Genomic DNA, 19,216 nt, shown 5'->3' on the forward strand with positions numbered 1-19,216 from the left:
GTTCAGGCTGGCCCTGAACTCACTATGTAGCCCAGGCTGGCCTGGAACCCATGGTGATCCTCCTGCCTCAGCCTCCCAAGGGCTGGGATTACAAGTGTGCACCACCATGTCCAGTTCCTAAGTGCTAATCTGAAACAGCCCCTTTGTACTTCCTGCTACGAGTATGAAAAGTGACTGCTTACCTGGCTGGCTCCTTTGTTGGTACCCATTTGCAGACTGATAGTGGTCTGGTCAAAAGGTTTGTCAGTTTGCATTTTGGGATCATAAAGATGCCGCCTAGTTCCATAGGCTGTCATACCTGCCTGGCTGGCACATTTGTTTGTTCCCATCTTTTAAGTTAAAAATAAAATTAGCACTAATTAATCAGAAGTCCACAACTTATAACATAAAACTATGTGTTACTACAATGATGGAAGGAAGATAGGGCTAGGCGTGGACCTTAGTTACACAACACGTGCTTATTAGCATACATGCAGTCCCAGGTTCAATGCTCCAGCACCCCGACCCCCAAAAAAGAAGAAAAGGGTGGAACTAAAAACACATTTTCAAGTGCTAACTTTTTTTTTTTGGTACCGGGGATCGAACTCAGGACCTTCCGTTTGTGAGGCAGGTGGCAGAACCACTGAGCTAAATCCCCGGCCCTCAAGTGCTAACTTTAAAAGGAAAGTTTTCCCCCCAAAATTCTCTGTATATAGATAGAGCCTCAAAGCATAATGAACCATACATAAACTTGCCCACATGAAGAGATGGACAGACACCTAAGAAGCTATTTCAGTGGCAAAATTATACACAATTTTCCTGCTACTCTTTCTCTTATTCTCTGAGCTATAGATAACCAAACTAAGGGATTCCGGCTTCAGTCATGAACAAAAAAGCAATGTTAGGCCAGGCAATGTGCTTTCTACCTCAGCTATAGTTTACATAAAACATGAGAGCAAATGCCAGGAATTTTCTCTGGGTCTTTAGAAGCATTTCTGTTAAGTTTAAAATCACCAGCACTTTCATGGGAAGGAAGCCACATTTTATACTAGCCAGAGCAAGAAAGAGGCAGAACGAGGAATCTGAATGCAACGAAATTTGGAGGAATGGTAACTTCCTTTCCCCAGTGAGAACCACATGGCTTCAGGACCAACTGGTACACCCTTCCTACTGGCTAACGACAAGTTTCTACCACTGATGGTTTATTCCTTAAAAAACAAGATTTATTAAATTCTTTATTACTAAAAGTATAGCCTGTTTACTGAAAAAGATTCAGAAAACCTATATAAGCAAAAAAGAAAAAAAAAAGTAATTTTAAATAGTACCATCCAGACTTGCTTTCATTTGAAAAAACCTTTTGGGATTTTTACCTTATGGGCCTGTCTACACATCCACAGCTACACATCTAAACACATTTACATATAAAATATCCACTTGGCTTTTAAATTTTAAAAAATCACATTGATCACAGAATTTTAAAACCGACTTTATTTTGCCTTAAGCTATCTTTCAAAAACTAGTGTATTTTTATATTACAAGTTCCCTTATAAGTTGAAATTTAACCAACTGACTACTGTTTGAAAATTCCGGTTTCCAATTTCCCACACTCTACATAAATTCACCTTACATAGACTCAGTCAAGAGGGGGCAATGTATCAAACAGGTATTGGAAAGCAAACCCTATAGCACTGAAGGCATTAGCAATGGTTTTTTTGTGACTCTTCAGGGGGACAATGTGAAAAGAAAAGCTTTACTTATTGTAGTATTTTCTAAGAATTAAACACAAATTTCAGTAGGGCTTAGCTGTTGCATCATTTATTATCAGTATAAACAAAATTACTTTGGCATTAAAATTTTGTAAAATTACTTCATTTGCTTAATAACAGGAATCTACATTTTCTTAAAAAAAGAAAAAAGACAGCACAATTAGAAAAACTTCATTTCCTAAAGAAACAACTGTCAAGTTGGTAGCATATCAGAAGTATCCTCTTAAAACCATCATCGCCTGGCAGGCTTTAAACAGGTATAAACTGTATAAACCATCCAGAAATCTACACTATAGTACTTCTATCTACACTTTACTTATGAGAGACACTTAATATTTTGCATAGCAGGAATTATTGAGACTGAGTAATTGAATAAACAACACTTACCTGCAAACCAATTACACTTTGGCCTGCCTTTAATTTTCCTTCATCAAAACGTCTTGTTTGTTTTTCTGCATACTTAACTCCAATGTCAATAGTTGTGTGGAATCCTTTTGTTTTAGCCTGGACAGAAAAACATGCACCAACTGAGAAGGAATATTCAGATATTCTGCCATAGACTTTACGGGGGGAACAATAAAGAAATGTCTATTAACATAGGATACTTTGGAACAAACGAGAAGTGCGAAACAAGTTTAAGGCTATTCAGCAACACACTGTACCCTCTGAAATGTGAGAGTTCTAATCAGGCCATCTAGAACGAGGCAGCTGATGTCAACAGCCTTTCCACAAAGCTACTAGTTACAGAAAAAACAGGACCCTCCCCTACCTGCTCTGAGCACCCATGAGAGAGCAATTATTTAATTCATCACCAATGGGCAGGCAATTTGTTTAACCAACCACGAAGGACATGTACGTACCAGACCTGCTAGAGCCACCAGTGTAGTCTGAACCTGGGTCATGTTTCCATTCTCAAAAAGATCATTTGCTTCAAATATGTCATGTGGCTTCATACCATAAGCCTGAATAGCTTTAATGAAGTTGCCAATATTTTCCAACTATGAAGAAAAAGAGCCATATGACTTTTAGAACTAAATTTTAACATTCTGAGAATCCTAAGTCTTCATGCCTAATTAGTTACAAGATGTCAGACAGAAAGCTACTCGGCAAGAATTCTTAACCAGATACATACTAAGCATATTTCTCTCTAGAAAAGAAGTTATATAATAGTTTTAATATTTTTAAGTAGCAACTATTTTTCAATTCTTTAAAGGTAAAATCTTCCTTATGTAAGAATTCTGTATCAGAGCTATCCAGGCCTGGAATTTTATCAAATTTACCTACTTACACTAATAAATAATTCATTGTATGTTTTAATTTTAATTTCAAAATAAATTTATGGTTACTAAATGCTCATTGACTCTTTTATCTCAAAACACACCTAGGGGCTGGGGATTTAGCTCAGTGGTTCTGGTGCCTGCCTCACAAGCACAAGGTCCCGAGTTCGATCCCCAGTACCAAAAAAAAAAAAAACAAACAAAAACACACCCAATACCAAATACATATCCAATGTTACTCAGTCACACATTCACAAACTGAGATTATGTCTGGTACAGCATTCTGTGCTGAACCAGTAATAGATGTGCTAAATGCTTTCCTGTCCCCTCATTTTATGGGGGTTTTTTTGGTTTGGTTTTGGCTTTTTGAGACAGAGTCTATGTAGTTCAAGCTGGGTATGAACCCACTATGCAGCCCAGGCTGACCTTGAACTCTCAGCAATCCTCCTGTCTCAGCCTCCCAAGGGCTAAGACTACAGGTGTGCCCTACAACATTTAGCTTTTTCCCTCATTTATGTTAAGGTCTGGGTTGAATTTCTCTTGGTAAGCTGTGGTAAATTCTTTTTGGAAGTAGACAGGCTAAATTTTGGAAAACTTTTAAGCTAACTATCTACTGTTGATAGAAGCAGTTCATTGTAATTAAACATTTCTGAAAATGGCAAAAATAAATATAGCTATGTGTACAAATTTCTGCCAACATGTCTATTTTAAAATTGTAATCATAAAACAAAACCTGAACTTTTTCACTACATAAAAAGAGACCAACTAGAAGCAGAGGCTACTAGTTTGGCTCTTACCTGAGGCCAGTTTAATGAGGACTCATTGACCTTCTTCACGGAGCCTGGCTGTAACTTGTTTATGAGTCTAAAAACAAAAATATTAAGAAACATCTTATTTATTGGTCATACCAAAACAAGCCCTGGAATATTCAACTGGTTCCTTTACATCAGTAAAGAAAACCATTAAACATAATTGTAGGGTATCAAGGTTTGACACCCTAGACTTGTCAGGAGGGGAGGACAGAGCCCTGGGAAAGGACCAGCAGACTTCTGAAAGCCAGACTTACTCGCAGAGGATGATGCCATCCTTCAGACCCAGCTGGAAGTTAGGGCCAATGCTCATGCCTGTCACCTCTTCTATCCAATTACGAAGATCTTCCTCTGCCTGGTGATCATACTTGGAAGCAATCTGGAATGGACATTAACGTTAGAGCAGTTTCACTAACGCATCACAGACTGTTGGCTCACAAGCTGTGCTGTCTGTCATTTACTATCCTCTAGGGCCACAGCTGTGACAGGCAGTAAATTACATTCAATAGAGTTCGCTGGTGAACAGCATCAACTGTTATTGTGGTTTCAGTATCTAAGCACCAATTTTTGGAGAAGACAGTATCATACAAAATTCTGGAGGACTACACAGAGAAGCTGGGACTGAGAAGGAAAAAATACCCATCAGGATGAGGCAGATTCCCAGTCATGACACACAGGAAGTGAGAAGGATTTAATAGAGTATTACAATATGGCACTAGCCATGACTTAAACTTTAAAGTCATTAACCACCACATTCCAAAATAAATAAAGAAAAGGAAAGGAAAGATGGGGAAAGGATCCTGACACAGTCAATTATTTTACACAGTACCTCAAGTAGCTGAGACATCATTCCAACATTTTCTTGCCTAGAAAGTTCTGGCATTTGCCTTGTATTCAGACAAATACAGCACATGGAACACACCATAGACACACACACAAACACACACACACACTTTACTCAGTACTAACTATACTTAAAGTACAATGCTGAAATTCTGCTCATGAAACTCTGTCCTATTAATATCTTCACAAGAAGACAAAACACTCAATTAATTCGTTTTTAGATTCTTAGTATCTAGTACTATTACCCAGTACACAGACATTTAATAAAACTAAAAAAAAAAAAATTGGTTTACTTTTTTACTTGTAGAATTCTGTAATAAAAGCAACATAACAACCAACAACTGGATGGTATGGTATTATTATACATGCTAAAACTACCTGCTAACCACAGGTTTTGAAAGCTTTCTTCATAACAAGACCGTAAGTTTAAAATTTAAACTGTAAAATAAAATTAAACCAAGCATTAAACATCTTGTGCTCAAATTCTTTTTTTTTTTTTTTTTTTTTGGTACAGGGGATCGAACTTGGGTCTTTGCACTTGCGTAGCAGGCGGCAAAACCACTGAGCTAAATCCCCAGCCCTCAAATTCTTAAAATATTCTTTGTCCTAGCATCCGTAAAGAGGCTGGCCAATGACTTGGGAAGAACACAGCTGCCAAGTGTGCTAGTGTACACCAGGAGGATCAAAAGTTTGAGCCCAGCCTGGGCAACCTAGCAATCAATACTTTGTCTCAAAATAAAAAATAAAAAGGCCTGGAGATGGAACTGGGAACAAAGGCCCCCAGTTTAATCCCCAGTACTGTAAAAACAAACAAACAAAAAAACAATACAGCTGGGAACAACAAAAGTTGTGTATGCTTTGTCTTCTCAGTCAGCACAGGTAAAAAGGCTAACTACGCACATGTGGGAATAGTGCAGGGGACAGAGCTCACGAGCTCGGAAGTCAATTTCAGCACTGTTGAAAATGGAAATGAACAGGAGAAAGGCGTGCTGTCCATAAAACATAATTAGGTTTAATTATGGAAAGAAATGGCATCATGACATTTTGATCATGAGGAAATCAAGTTCCAGTCCAACCAGTCAAACAGGAGCCAAACACAACTCTATGAAATCCCCTAGATTCCTGGGGCCAGAGTGCAGGACTGCAGGCTGCATTCAGGTCCTTTCCAAAAGAGAATCAGGGGTCGGCAGGACCAGGATAGACACCTTTCAGTCACCCCACAGAGAATACCAGCACTGAGTCTTAAAAATTCACATCTGGGGCCGGGGATTTAGCTCAGCAGTTCTGCTGCCTGCCCCGCAAGCGCAAGGACCGCAGTTCGATCCTCGGTACCAAAAAAAAAAACAGAGAGAGAAAAATTCACATCTGACTGCAGTTCCTTTTCACGTCCACCCAAAGCCACAATGACCTTTTATAATGTTCAAGGTGAGAAAAATACTCCATTTCCCAGGTCAAATTAATTAACCCCTCGCAGGCACACCATGCACTAGAGCCTTGAGTTGGCCCAGGAACATAATTAGTCCACTCCTGATGTTTTCAGTGACTCCCTCCCCCACCATCAAGGGTGAGGCTCTAGTTTGAGATAAGACTATGTGCTGTCACTAATTACAGTGTCATTTAAAACCCAGCAGTTCTTGATCCCCTGCACACCCCACTCCTCCAAATTAAAGAAAGCCTCTACAAAATAATGGGTAATTTATTTAAACTGTGGGTTTCCTTAACCAGGATCACAAAAGGAAATACAACAAGTTCTATTGCCATATTAAGATAACACTACAATGTTTCATGGGTCCAATCTGGCCTGAAGTTAGCTTGTACAGTAAAGAAAGGAAGGAAGGAAGGGAGGGAGGAAGGGAAAGGAGTGAGCAAGCAAGCTCAAGCACAATGAAACTACATAACATGGCAAGATTCCTGCCCCACTGGTACCCTGACTCCCTAAAAAATACATGTCTATTTTCATTTCCTGCCAATTTGAGTTACATTGGCATCTGAATGGGGAACTGGGGAAGAAGGCAGGGAGGCTGAAAGATACTGCCCTGCTTAAGCAGGAACCAGCCACTACTCCTATCAATACCATTTAAACATTCTGGGATAACTTATCTTCTCCAGCATATCAAACAAATCCATTTATGTATAGCAATAAGTGTTAAACTGGTAGACAAACTCTTAGGCATTGGCTTTTCACACTGGAGTCTTGTTTCAGGTGGCTAGAACATAAACTCTGTGTACTGGAGTTGTGGACAGAAGGGCATATATAGGTAAGAGAGAAAAAGAGAAGCTACCACTCAGGAGGCACTAGCTATGGAGGGCAAATTCTAATTGTGAGATCTTTGTTTTTGTTTTCAAAACTGAGGAGGCACACAAGATCTGAAGAAAAGATATAATATGCTAGAATAGGAGGAGTCTGCCTCAGCTCTATCTTCACTATGGGTCCTTCAATAACTTCGTTATCCAATTTCTGTCTACATAAAAGGCAGGCTGAATTCAAGGGGTGCACCACATCCCTTCCCACTCTGTCTGCACAATTTGGTCAATCATCAAAAGTGTGAAGAAATAGTCTCCTGCTTTTCAAATGCAGAGATGAAATTACGTTCAGTGGTTTGGGGTTTTTTGGTGATGATGATTTTTTGTGCCAAATGAGACTATTATTTAACTAGGATAATGTAAAAGCATATTTATTTTTCCTTTGTACAAAATGTGTCCAACAGGCTGGGGATTTAGCTCAATGGTTCCACCATCTGCCTCATAAGTACAAGGTCCAGAGTTTCATCACTGGTACCAAAGAGAAAAAGTTTGCAAAATGTGTCCAACAGATTCAGTGCCACACTCCAAACCACAAAGCGATTACAGACCTCTCAGGAAATATCTGAGATAGCAAGGAATCTTCGTCTTCTCTGTTGACAGTTGTCATCAAGGGACTGATGAAACAGAGCAATCCAGCCCTGGAGTCAGCTGGATTTGGGCTCAAATCCTGCCCCAACAATGGCTGGCAGTGGAGGGTGACTCTGGGCAGATGACTGTCTCTAGCACATCAGCAAATGCAAAGAGGTAGTTCACAAGTGCACAGATTTGAAATTCAAGGCCCCACAGTATTATAAACTAAAAACTAGGAATGTATCCACATCACATTACTACTATTAGTTTTGACTTAAGATTTTCCTTTAACGGAACAACAAGGATTTTTTTTTTTTTTACCCAAGTATTGCTAGTAAGTGGAGTTTCCTGAAGTCAAATGAGCTAAGTATTGTCTCTTAAAATCAAGGGATGGAAAGTAATTAAAAAGTAAGCTTTGGCCAATAAAATTTATGCACTATTTTCACCTACAAAACCTTAATTTCTAAACATAAGGCAAAAAATGACAGAATTTTCTTCCTTGTATGTAACAAGAAATTTACCGTCTTACAAAATCAATGCTATATTCACATCTCATTAATACCTCATAGAAACTTCACTCTAATTTGCTGGGGGGAAAAAAAATCACTGCTCAAATTATTTATAAACACCATTTAAGGGCTGGGGTGGTTCCACCTCTTGCCTCACAAGCGCAAGGTCCTGAGTTCGATCCCCAGTACTGAAAAAAGAAAGAAACATCATTTACCTTATTCTTCAAGATGCTCTATTTCATGTTCCCAAGCTACTTTGTCTGACTTTCTGCCTGGTTCCTTCAAGTCCACAGCAGCTCCTTTCTTGCTCTTTCTTCAGGAGAGCAGGGCCTCACAAGCTTTTTCAGTCAAAGTGCACTTGTGAAGACCCAGGGCTGTGGGCATGCCCAACACAAGCCAGGGTGAAGACGAGGACCAACAATGAGGTCTCCTGGGGCATTAGCACAGTTGACCATCTTCCCTGGCCACAGCACTGCACCTGTTCTGCCTTCACTACTCAGGCAGCGTCAACTGCCTCTCCTCCTCTTCCTGCTCAGGCCAGCTTCGGGCCTGGCGCCTGGGGCTCCTGCCTGTGCTCTTGGCCCTGCCTTGCCTCAGGGTGGCTCAGAGCACTGGACTGGAAGCACACTTCAGTTCAAATGCACATCAATCTTTTCCAGTTGCCTGGCCTTTTTCAGTCCTCACATAATCTTTTAAGATTTCTAAAATAGGGCTGGGGATTTAGCTCAGTGGTTTCACCACCTGCTGTGCAAGCGCAAGCACTGGAGTTCGATCCCTGGTACCAAAAAAACCCAAACAAAACAAAGAGATTTCTAAAATATTTGCTTAAAAAAAAAATAAGGACAAGCATAGCTTGCCTGTAATCCCATCTACTTGGGAGGGTGAGGCAGGAGGACAGCAGAGTTTGAGGCCAGCCTGGATAACTTAGCAAGGCCTGGTCTCAATAAACAAACAAAAAATAAGCAAGCAATATATAAATTTTAAGAGCATGCATTCTCAGCATGCTCAACATGGGGGTTATACTGCTCTCAAAGGAGCAAAAACTGGTTCTTCTCGTGGACAGTGAAAACCTTTTTGATATTACAAAAGCTCAGGATCCTTCAAAAGCTCAGTTCTACTAAACAAAATCTTACTCCTTTGTATTAAATCTGGCAGCACTGAGGGGCAATTGGGAGAAAGGTCTCAAAGGACTTAGAGGGAAAGCAATAAGGAAAACAAGGGTAGGAAAAACTGAGAGGAACTGAAATACACAAGTTTCTCTTCACATTACCTTCCCTGAGGTAAGGTTGTATCCCAATCCTTTAGCCAAGTCCTCCAACCACTGTCCTAAGTACTACAGTTAATCACACCTAAAACAGCACTGGAAAGATACTCCTGGAAAACACAAGCCCCTCGGGCCTGCACTTCCTAATAGCAGAGGGAGACACTGATCAGATAAAAGCCTCCAGGTTGGTAACAGCCAAGCCCTTCCTGGCACTGAGGTTTGAGAAGCTTCAGTCTCAAAATCTTCAAAAAAGGGGAGACAGTTTAATGAGACTGAGTTTTAAAAAAATCTCAACTGATCCCAAAGCACAATTCTTGCACTGTTCTATGGTGCTTCTTAGTGTAAACAAGAAGTATTCAAAGACAGTGCAATTCAGTAAATGACAGAGGTGGTGCCTGGCATGAGGCAGAGGAAGGACACACATCTTTTGTCCTTGTGTGTGCACCACTGGAGCCTGGGTACAAGACTATGGTGGACACTAAAATCTCTGCACACTGAAGTCCCTCACACCAAGGGCATGGTATTTACATATAACCCAGGTGCATCCTGTCTATGTGATCTCCACATTAGCTGTAATACCTAACACAATGTAAATGCTCTGCAGATGGCTGGTATACTGAGCGTATTGTTTAGGGAATGACAAGGGGAGAAAAAGATCTGTACGTGTTCAGTACAAACTAGTTTTGCATAGTATTTTTGACCTGTAGTTGGCTGAACCCACAGATACAGAACCTGGGGATATGGAGGGCCAACTGTATATTCCTTCCCACAATTTAGTTTTATCACAGAACCTGTTAAAACCCAGAGGCAGACAATTCTAGGTAACCGTTGCTGGTGGCTAAAATAGTCTCCCAAATTTCAGTCCCGCCTAAATTCTAATGAGGCACTAAGATAATCTAGCATTACCCCCAAACTCTAAGTAAAGTCATATTCAATGTCAGTGTCTTTCTCAAGTTTTTCCTAGATTTGTCTTTTAGTTTCTTTCACAATTACTCCTTTCTGTCCTTCATTCAAATGGCTAGTACAGGAGACGTGGTTCAAAGACAAAGTCTTTGTGCTAAAAGCTTTCTTTCCAGTAGGAAGAGACAAACATTAAATAAGAGGTTTGCAAACAACAACAGATAAAATTTTAACTATAGGAAGAATACGGTGATGAGGACAATAATAGGAACAGCTTCAAAACAGGAGCCAAATAGATTTCCACCTCAAACACCAAGATCCCCCTTCCAGCTGGGCATAGTGGAACAGGCCTATAATCCTAGCATCTGGGAGGCTGAGGCAGCAGGACAGCAAGTTCAAGCCCAAGCAACTTAAAATGATCCTGTTGGGCCGGGGATTTAGCTCAGTGGTTCCGCCGCCTGCCTTGCAAGCACAAGGACAGGAGTTCTATCCTCGGTACCAAAAAAAAAAGAACAGGGTTGTTCTAAAATGATCCTGTCACAAAATTTAAAAAAAAAAAAATTTTTTTTTCCCTAAGAGCTGGGGATATAGCTCAGTGCAAGACCCTGGCTTTAATTCCCAGTACTGAGAACAAAGAAACAAAAGATGCCTCTTCCTGCCTATTATCCTCTGTCATTCTCAATACCTCATGCAAGAACAGACAGGCTTTAACATTTCTAACCTATTGTAAATCTCCCTTAATGGATCCTATAAACATGTAAATATCTTTGCAAAATTTTTATTCATACCAGGGCTACAACTGACTAAAGACCCTATGCTTTGATATCAAATTTCAAAAATCCATTCTTCCAATTCTAAAAAGCAGCCCTGGTCACACCTCATTCTCCTGGGTGGCTCCATCCCTTGGGGCCACTGTGATGATGCCCACTCCACAGGAAAGGGGCATCCCAACATCCCCCACGCATCAGAACTGCTGCCCTCCACTGCATAAGTTGAGTACAGAGGTACAAAGGTTTCCATCAACTAAATCCTGCTGCAACCTGTTCACTTTAGTGTCTACAATCAGGGAAGCTCATGGGAAACAAGTTTGGCTCCAATGCTGGCCCTTCTTCACTGTTCCTGCCCAGCTCCATCTTTGCCTAAGCTCTCCTCTCTACTTGAATGTTTGTATCCCAAATTTTCGTTGTTTTTCAGGTTTTTGTACAACCCAGGGCTTTTGCACTGAGCTACATCTCAGCCCCTTTTTAAGTCAAGGTCTCATGAAGTCATTATTGCCCAGGCTGGTCTGGAACTTGTGATCCTCCTGCCTCAGCCTCCCAGAATATTGGAATAACAGGCATTTGCCACCATGCTGGCTTCAGATTGTTTTTGATGAAAATGATGAAGAAACTTTTTCTTAAACCAGGTTTGGACCTTATGGAGAGTAACAGTGGGAATTCTAGTGGAAATCACTGTATTTAGGACAATGTCAGGATGGACTGTATGCCTTCCTCATGGTCACCATAGAATCCAAGATTCATTCTATGCTGTGAACTTGTTAAAGATATTTGAAAGCCATGGAAAAATCACATTTATGGCAGAGTGATTTCTCAATCAGGCCTTTCTCTCAAAGCTGCAGACAGATCTTCACATCTGTGCACGGCACCAGCACAATTATTTTCCTCCAAATGTGTATGTATGGCCAGTGTATTAGTTTTCTGTTACTGTGACAAAATACCTGACATAAACAACTTACCCACTTACCAGTCCAACTTATTTCAATACAGGATGGAAAAAAACGACAAATTTTTTCATTAATTTTTATAACAGAAAATATCAATGACAATTTCATCAAATCTATTCAATATAAGAATCAACGGTTGAAATGACACCTGCCCAATAGTCAGTATGTAAACAAACACACTGCCCAAGTGATGATCGGGTAAACTGTTAAGTGTCTAAAAGGAGAAAAAATTTATTTTGGCTTTCAGTTTCAGAGGTTTCAGTTCTTGGTTGCTTGGCCCTCTTGCCTTTGGGCAGGTGACAGCAGACTATCATGGCGGGGAACACTTGGTAGACAAAACTGCTCACCTCAAGGCAGCTGGGCATCAAGAGAGGAAGGGGCCAGGATCCCACGTACCCCGTCAGGGTAACCCCCCACTGACCCAACTTCTTCCACTAGGCCCCGCCTCCTAATGTCTCCACCATCTCCCAACAGCACCACAGGCTGGCAACCAAGGCTTTTAACATATAAGACTGTGGGGTCCAAACTAGCACAATCAGATAACACAGATATGTTAAAGTTTAAAATTTAAGAGGACCCACCTACCTCGCAAGCGCAAGGTCCCGAGTTCAATCCCCGGTACCAAAAAAAAATTAACAGGAAGCAGTCCAGTGTCTAAAACTAATGATGGTAGGAAAAAAAAATAAGGCAGAACAAAGGCAGCTTTGTCTTCTCTGTCTAGAAAATCACCTTCAGACTATGATGTTTAGATCACACAGAGTTAAAAGTGGATTCTGAAAGTTCAACTCTAAACAAGTAGGGAACAAGTATGGGGGCTGGATTCTCAGAAGACAGGACTTGAAAACTGTGATTTAAAAAGATGAGAATTTTGAAGAGCTCACTATGAGAAATCTTGGTGAATAGTTGTAACAAGAACCTGGAGACAAGCATTGCTGCCTCCCCACCTCCTGCTCAAAAGCAAGGGTCTCTATTACTGGTAGAAGAGCCTGGCTGTCCTGGACTGGCCACCTGGTAAAGGCACACAAGCACAGCGGGACCCATGGCGGGGTGGGGTGAGTTAACACGCCCCTGCTGGTTTGGGCGCATGCAGGAGTGGCCCACGGAGGTGGTACAGTCATGCGTAGGACAGTCACACATGTACCAATGGTGGTTCAAGCCACCTGGCAGCAAGACACACACATTATGGCCCCGTCATGAATGTGTTAGTCACCAGCAACCAGCAAGGTATACCACCCTGTCCAAACACAGCGGCTGTGTCCACTCCTGGAGGATGAAACATGCACTTGTGCATCTTTGCAATCTCCAAAGCCCATACCTGGTGCGCAATGAGTAGCCAAGCAATTTTTCACCCACTGATATATTATTAGACTAAGGAAATGCCAGATTTATTAAAGAGCTATCTTGTTATGGAAAAGCATCTGCTGTGAGAATGCTGGTTTTTTACTGGCGGCACATCTCCTTGATCTTCCAATCTAGTAATCTTAGATGGATCGCCAGGGACATATTTGGTTTACTCTCTGATGCGTGTCTCCTGCATCTATGGCACTCTTTAATCCCAGTGTAGTGGCCCAAGAATCAGGAATGGTCACGATCACCAGGCCCACTGTGCTATGCTAAGGCAGAAGTAATTCACAGTAACACACACACACCCTTGAGGGTTAGGTTTAGATCTGTTCTCTTCTTCTGGTAATTAACGATTAGAAACTATCTGGTGTACTTATTAAACTTAAAGAAATTGGAATTAGAAAAATCTTAGTGTAATGAACAAATTATTCAAGATATATGTGAAATACTGGCCCAGTGTTCTAGAACTCGCAGTGCTTAGCTCTATCAGTGAGCTGAGCTGGTTGAACTAAAAAACATCCCTGCCTAAAAAAACTAATGTAATCTTGGTCTGTAAAATTATACAATTCTTTGTAAAATACTGTTGTCTTATTTCTTTGAATCCCAACAGACCTGTGAGGTAGCTGAGGAAAAATTTACAAGAAATGAATATGAGAGCTCTGCAACTGTAAACGATTATTATCATCCTAACTTATAGGAAGGGGAAATCCACTTGCCAAAGTTAGGGTTAGAGTCCTTCTTCCTACACCGATCAAAACAGAAGCCAGTGTTTTGTAGTCAAACACAGGAAGTCACTTAACAATCCCACTGTAACAACAGGTTAAACCATGTCTGTGGCATCGCTGTGATCCATTCTGAAAGAGGACACTGACAAACCAATGTTGGTTTCTAAAAAGATAAAACTGGGTAGTAAAAGGGTCAGAAAAATCAGATGCAGCTTAATATGAGATACTAGCTGGCCAGGAGTGGCTATTTAGAATCTAGAAGGGTCCTGGGGGTTTAAGAGAAACAAGCTACAAGTCACATAGAGGAGGGAGTGGATTTATTCTGAATTCGACACAGAGAGTTGACCCAAAATAGTATGTAGAATCTCCATGGAAATGGCACAAAAGCAAACAGGAATGGAAAAATTCCTGAGAGTGCCAATGAAGCACAGGCAGAAAGCCGACCCGCAAGAAAAGCCTGCAGGAAAACATTCTCTCTGGTCAGGAAGCTGGCCAGAACTTGAATTTTAGATAAGTATCAAGATTTTGCTGAAAGGGATTTCTAGCTGAAGCCCATAGGTAAAACAAATGAAACCAAACATGTTCTTCAAATTCTTGTTTTGTCTGTCCCACTGTGAGAATGTATACCACACCACCACAGCATCTGCCAGTGTCAGCTCTTTGCTCTTGCCTAAATTCCCAAGTACCTGTCTGTTCAGCAGGCTTCTAGATGCCTCCAAAATAACTTTGAGTGGCCACATCGGTAGCACTCAAGTCATCCTGGGATATAGTGGCACAATCTTTTCTGTAGCTTTGGAATGAATATTCATTCTACATCAACCCTTTGGCAAGTTCGCCTTAGAGGAGGGGTCTCACATTCTGCTGCGACTTGATGGCATGGAGTCCACCTCACCATCATGGTTTCCAAAGAAAATGGCATTGTTAGAAAGCTCACTTGTACTGACCCGGGAGACCTCCTCACTTTTAGATCACTGACCAGTTCTCCAAGTGTTTCCATCTGCTGACCCCAAAATGCAGTCAAAATACTACACCATCCCCTTACTGTTAGTTATAACCTGGAGGGAGGAAAGAAGGCCAAAGAGAAAGGGGATCCCAGTACTTCAGTCAGCCTGCAACTCCTCTTGGAGATCCAGATCTTGATCTGGATGCCTTTTTTTGCTTACTACAATGGAGTCTTATTCACCTGACAAAGATGGCTTTACACACCAGCTACAAACAGAGCTGAAGCACCTAAGTGTGGGATAGATGGTGACCAGTGAGATCTCATGAGTCCTGCACATACCTATGATGCAAGATGGCATCACTGTTTTTCCTCCATGAAAATTAGAGGATATGAAGTTTCCATTAAATAGCACATCCTCTTTTTTTAAAAAAAATTACTGTGCCTCATGAAATGGCATATAAAGACATATGACACTTCTTGAGACCCTAAGTAAAAAGGTTTTTGATTCATTTTTCCTTAAAGAATAGTGTGAAAAAAGATGAAATAAGGGTTAAGATTTAAACACCCACATGTCATTAAGTCCTACACAAATGGTTTGAAAGACAGGCTGGATGCACATCAGAGTCCAACCTTCTTAAACACCAAGACCAAAAAATTTTTAAAAAGGAAATAGTTACTTACATATTTCACAGAGTTCTTTTAAAAAGTCAGTCTGAACATGTCTTCCTTTTCTGGATCTGAAACTAAAGAGCACCCTGTGATAGGCCACAGGTAGCCCCATATAAACAGTAAAGACAACTCCACATTTTACAAGATTGCAATACAATATGAAAGGCATGAAGAAGACAGAAAACTCCTCTGGAAGCACTGCATCTTCCATCATTGTAATGCACCACAAAGGATTCTGAGAGATGATATAATAAAGGCCTGCTATAGACAACCAGGTATGAACATAATAAACTCAGCTCCCTATCCCTTCCAGATCAAAGGCCAAGGGCAAGGGCAGAGAGAACAAGTGGCCAGGCTGCAAAGGGGCCTTTGCAAGACTCAGCACAGGAAGCAGCTGAATCAACAGTGTTCCATCCAATGCAAGCCTCAGCCCTGACCATCTCTTCCTAAGCCTGCTAAGCCCCCTGTCCTTTCTCGCTCCAGAATAACAAGATCAGGAGCAAATGAGAAGAGGGACAGCAAAGGAAACGATGTCCTATCTCTATCAGTTAGGTGTTTTTATGGGCCTCTTCCTTTTCCTTTCCCTGCTAATCCTCTCTCTTCCCTCTCTGATCCTACCTGTCTATACTAATCCTTTCCCTTTACTGGCCCTTCAATGGACACAGGCTATTCCATCTTGTCTGAGACAAGAAAACCTTTGACTGAACCTGCTGGCAGCCTCAAACACTGTCCTGGTTTTTCTTTATATCATACAACCCTCTCATTTTCTCATTTAGTATTCCTTCCTAGCTCCTCCAGTGGAAATTTCCTCCACTGAACATCTCTCAAAAGCTCACCGTGACCATTCAGTATCTAAATCCAGTAGCTCGTTTCCAGTCCTTCTCCTGACCTCCCCACAGCACCAGCTTTCCTGGAGGCCCCTCATCTCTCCTCTCCCAGTTTCTGTAAAAGGACGCTATCCTTGGGGTTCTCCTTCTGCCCTGCCCTCACCAGACTCAGTGCCCTTCTTTCCCCCTTGAAAGATGTCAATTCTCCCTGAGATATGGCCTAGGATTAAGCATGGACCCTGGAAACCGGCTGCTTGGGTTGCAATCCCATCTCCACCTTGTAACAAGTTTCTTGTGTGGTAAACCAGACAAAATTAATGGCGCTCACATCACAGGGTTGTCTGGAAGAACGCACAAGTTGATTCACATAAATTAAAAGAACTCAATGAATTTCAACCCTAGCCTTCTATCTATGCTTCACTGGCCACTCCTATCTAGATACTGCAAAGATTCCTTCTTCAAATTCAGTACACTTGTCTCCTGGTATCTGTGGGGGATTAGTTCCCAGACACACCCCACACAAATTCCAAGGCAGCGGATGCCCAAGTACCTAATATAAAATGGTATTTAAAATAGCAATTGCATATAACCTACGTACATCCTCCTGTATACTTTTTTTCCCCCTTTGTGGTGCTGGGATTGAGCCCAGGGTCTCAAATATGTTACGCAGGTGTTTTACCACTGAGTTCTGTCTACAGCCATGCTCCTATATACTTTAAATTATCTTTAAATGATTTATAATACCTAAAACAATGTAAAAATGTAAACAGTTGTTATATTTTATTGTTTATGGAATAATGAGGGGGAAAGTCTGTACAGGGTTAGTTCAGATGAAATTGGTGGGGGGTATTTTCAAATCACAGTTGGTTGAACCCTACAGAAACCAGGGGCTGGCTATGTATCATAAAAACCAACTGCTTGACACTATTTGGTAGCCATTTTGATAGAAGGCCATTTTGATGACAAGCTTACTACTTTATTTTTTTTGTCCTTAAATTCTTTTATTGGTACATTTTAGGTATACAATACATTTACATTTACCATTGGGTACTTGTACCTGTACATGATGTATCTTGGTTCTTATTTTTCCCCATTACCTGTCCTCCCTTCACCCCCTCCACCCTTCCCTATTTACAAAGACTTTGTTTCCATTTTTTCCTTTTCTCATAATTTTTCCTTTCCCTTCTTTCCTTTCCCCTTCCCCTACCCCTTTGAAGCTTTTCTTCCTATGTCAAATTATCAATTATTTGTTTTAATCCTTTTAATCCTTATTTACACTTTCAGTTTCTCACACCAGAGAAACTATTTGGTATTTACACGTGTGTCCTATTTATTTCACTTAAGAGTATGGCCTCGATATGCATCCATTTAGCTATGTCTCTAGTTTCTCATTCTTTATGGCTAAGTAGTACTCCATTTTATTTTTTTAAAAACCCACATCTAGGGGACGGGGATTTAGCTCAGTGGTTTCGCCACCTGCTGCACAAATGCAAGGACCCGAGTTCCATCCCCGGTACCAAAAAAAAAAACCCCACATCTTCTTTATCCAGTTTCCAGTTGATGGGCACTTGGGCTGTTTCCAAACTTTAGCTATTACAAACTGTGCTGCTATAAACATGGGTGCACATATATTGCTGTGCTATGAGTCTTAATTGTTTGGGGAAGATCCCCAGCAGGGGAATAGCTGGGTCAAATGGGACTTCGAGTCCTAGTTCTTTGAGGTATCTCCACACTGATTTCCACAGTGGTTGCACCAGTCTACACTCCCACCAACAATGGAGAAGGGTTCCTTTCTCTCCACACCCCCGCCAGCATTTGTTAATGGTTGATTTCTTGATAGCAGCCATTCTTTCCGGGGTGAGGTGGAATCTCAGTGTTGTTTTCATCTGCATCTCTCGAATGACGAGTGATGTTGAACATTTTTTCATATATTTGTTTGCTGCTTTTACTTCCTTGTCTGAGAAATGTCTGTTCGTTTCAGATGCCCATTTTTGAATTGGATCTTTAAATTTGGGGGGTCTGATTTTTTTCAGTTCTTTATATATTCTAAATAGTAGGTCCTTTGTCTGAGGTACAGCTGCTAAAATTTTTTTCCTACATTGTAGTTTGTCTCTTCGCTCTGTTGGTGGTTTTTCTTGCAGTGCAGAAAGCTTACTACTTTAAAACTACTAATATTACCAATGTGTGAAGGAAATGATGCCCCTTACCCTAGCCCACTACCAGCTCCCTGCCAAGTCTGGTAAGGGTAAAGGCCACCATAGGGGCTCACAGACGTCAGTGACCCATGACTCACTAAAGAGCTAAAGCAATAACTTCAACTTTGACAAGGCCACTTCAACACAACCTTGGCTTTCTTTGAACATTAAAGAGAGCTTCATGCTTTTTATACCAGTAGTAGGAAGTAAAAAGTGACTTTTTAAGAGAAATTTGCTAATATCTAATTACATTTTGAGTGTTAGGTCTGGAGTTATGCACTTTTTCACACAAGTAGCCTTTTAAGGAAACATCTACCAGGAGGGAAATGATAAATAAATAATGGAAACCTATTCAGCAGATTATAATTCATTTTCTTCTTTTCCTTTACCTGAGGTACTGGGGATTAAATTCAGGGTCTTGTCCATGCTAGGCAAGATGTCTACTGCTGAACTATACCTCCAGCCCTTAACAAATTTTTTTATTTTGAGATTGTCCCACTAAACTGCCCAGGCTGCCCTCCACCTTGCTATCCTCCTGCCAGTCTCCTGTGCAGCCACTGTACCTGGCT

The 19,216-nt window shown here is 41.0% G+C and overlaps 1 protein-coding gene across 1 annotated transcript in view; it reads right to left on the minus strand.

Moving 5' to 3' along the window:
- Cnn3 (calponin 3) overlaps positions 1-19,216 on the minus strand; it is a 30,230-nt gene that overhangs the window by 2,398 nt on the left and 8,616 nt on the right. Inside the window, exons 2-6 of the mRNA XM_004841223.3 lie at positions 4,089-4,210; positions 3,820-3,886; positions 2,606-2,743; positions 2,133-2,249; positions 183-329 (exon numbers count right to left, since the gene is read on the minus strand). Coding sequence (XP_004841280.1) covers positions 183-329; positions 2,133-2,249; positions 2,606-2,743; positions 3,820-3,886; positions 4,089-4,210 — 591 coding nt within the window. The remainder of the gene's footprint in view (positions 1-182; positions 330-2,132; positions 2,250-2,605; positions 2,744-3,819; positions 3,887-4,088; positions 4,211-19,216) is intronic.

This window comes from Heterocephalus glaber, unplaced genomic scaffold (assembly GCF_053883595.1).
Source record: "Heterocephalus glaber isolate CG9 unplaced genomic scaffold, H.glaber_assembly_v1.0 deba00001442, whole genome shotgun sequence".
Taxonomy (NCBI): domain Eukaryota; kingdom Metazoa; phylum Chordata; class Mammalia; order Rodentia; family Bathyergidae; genus Heterocephalus; species Heterocephalus glaber.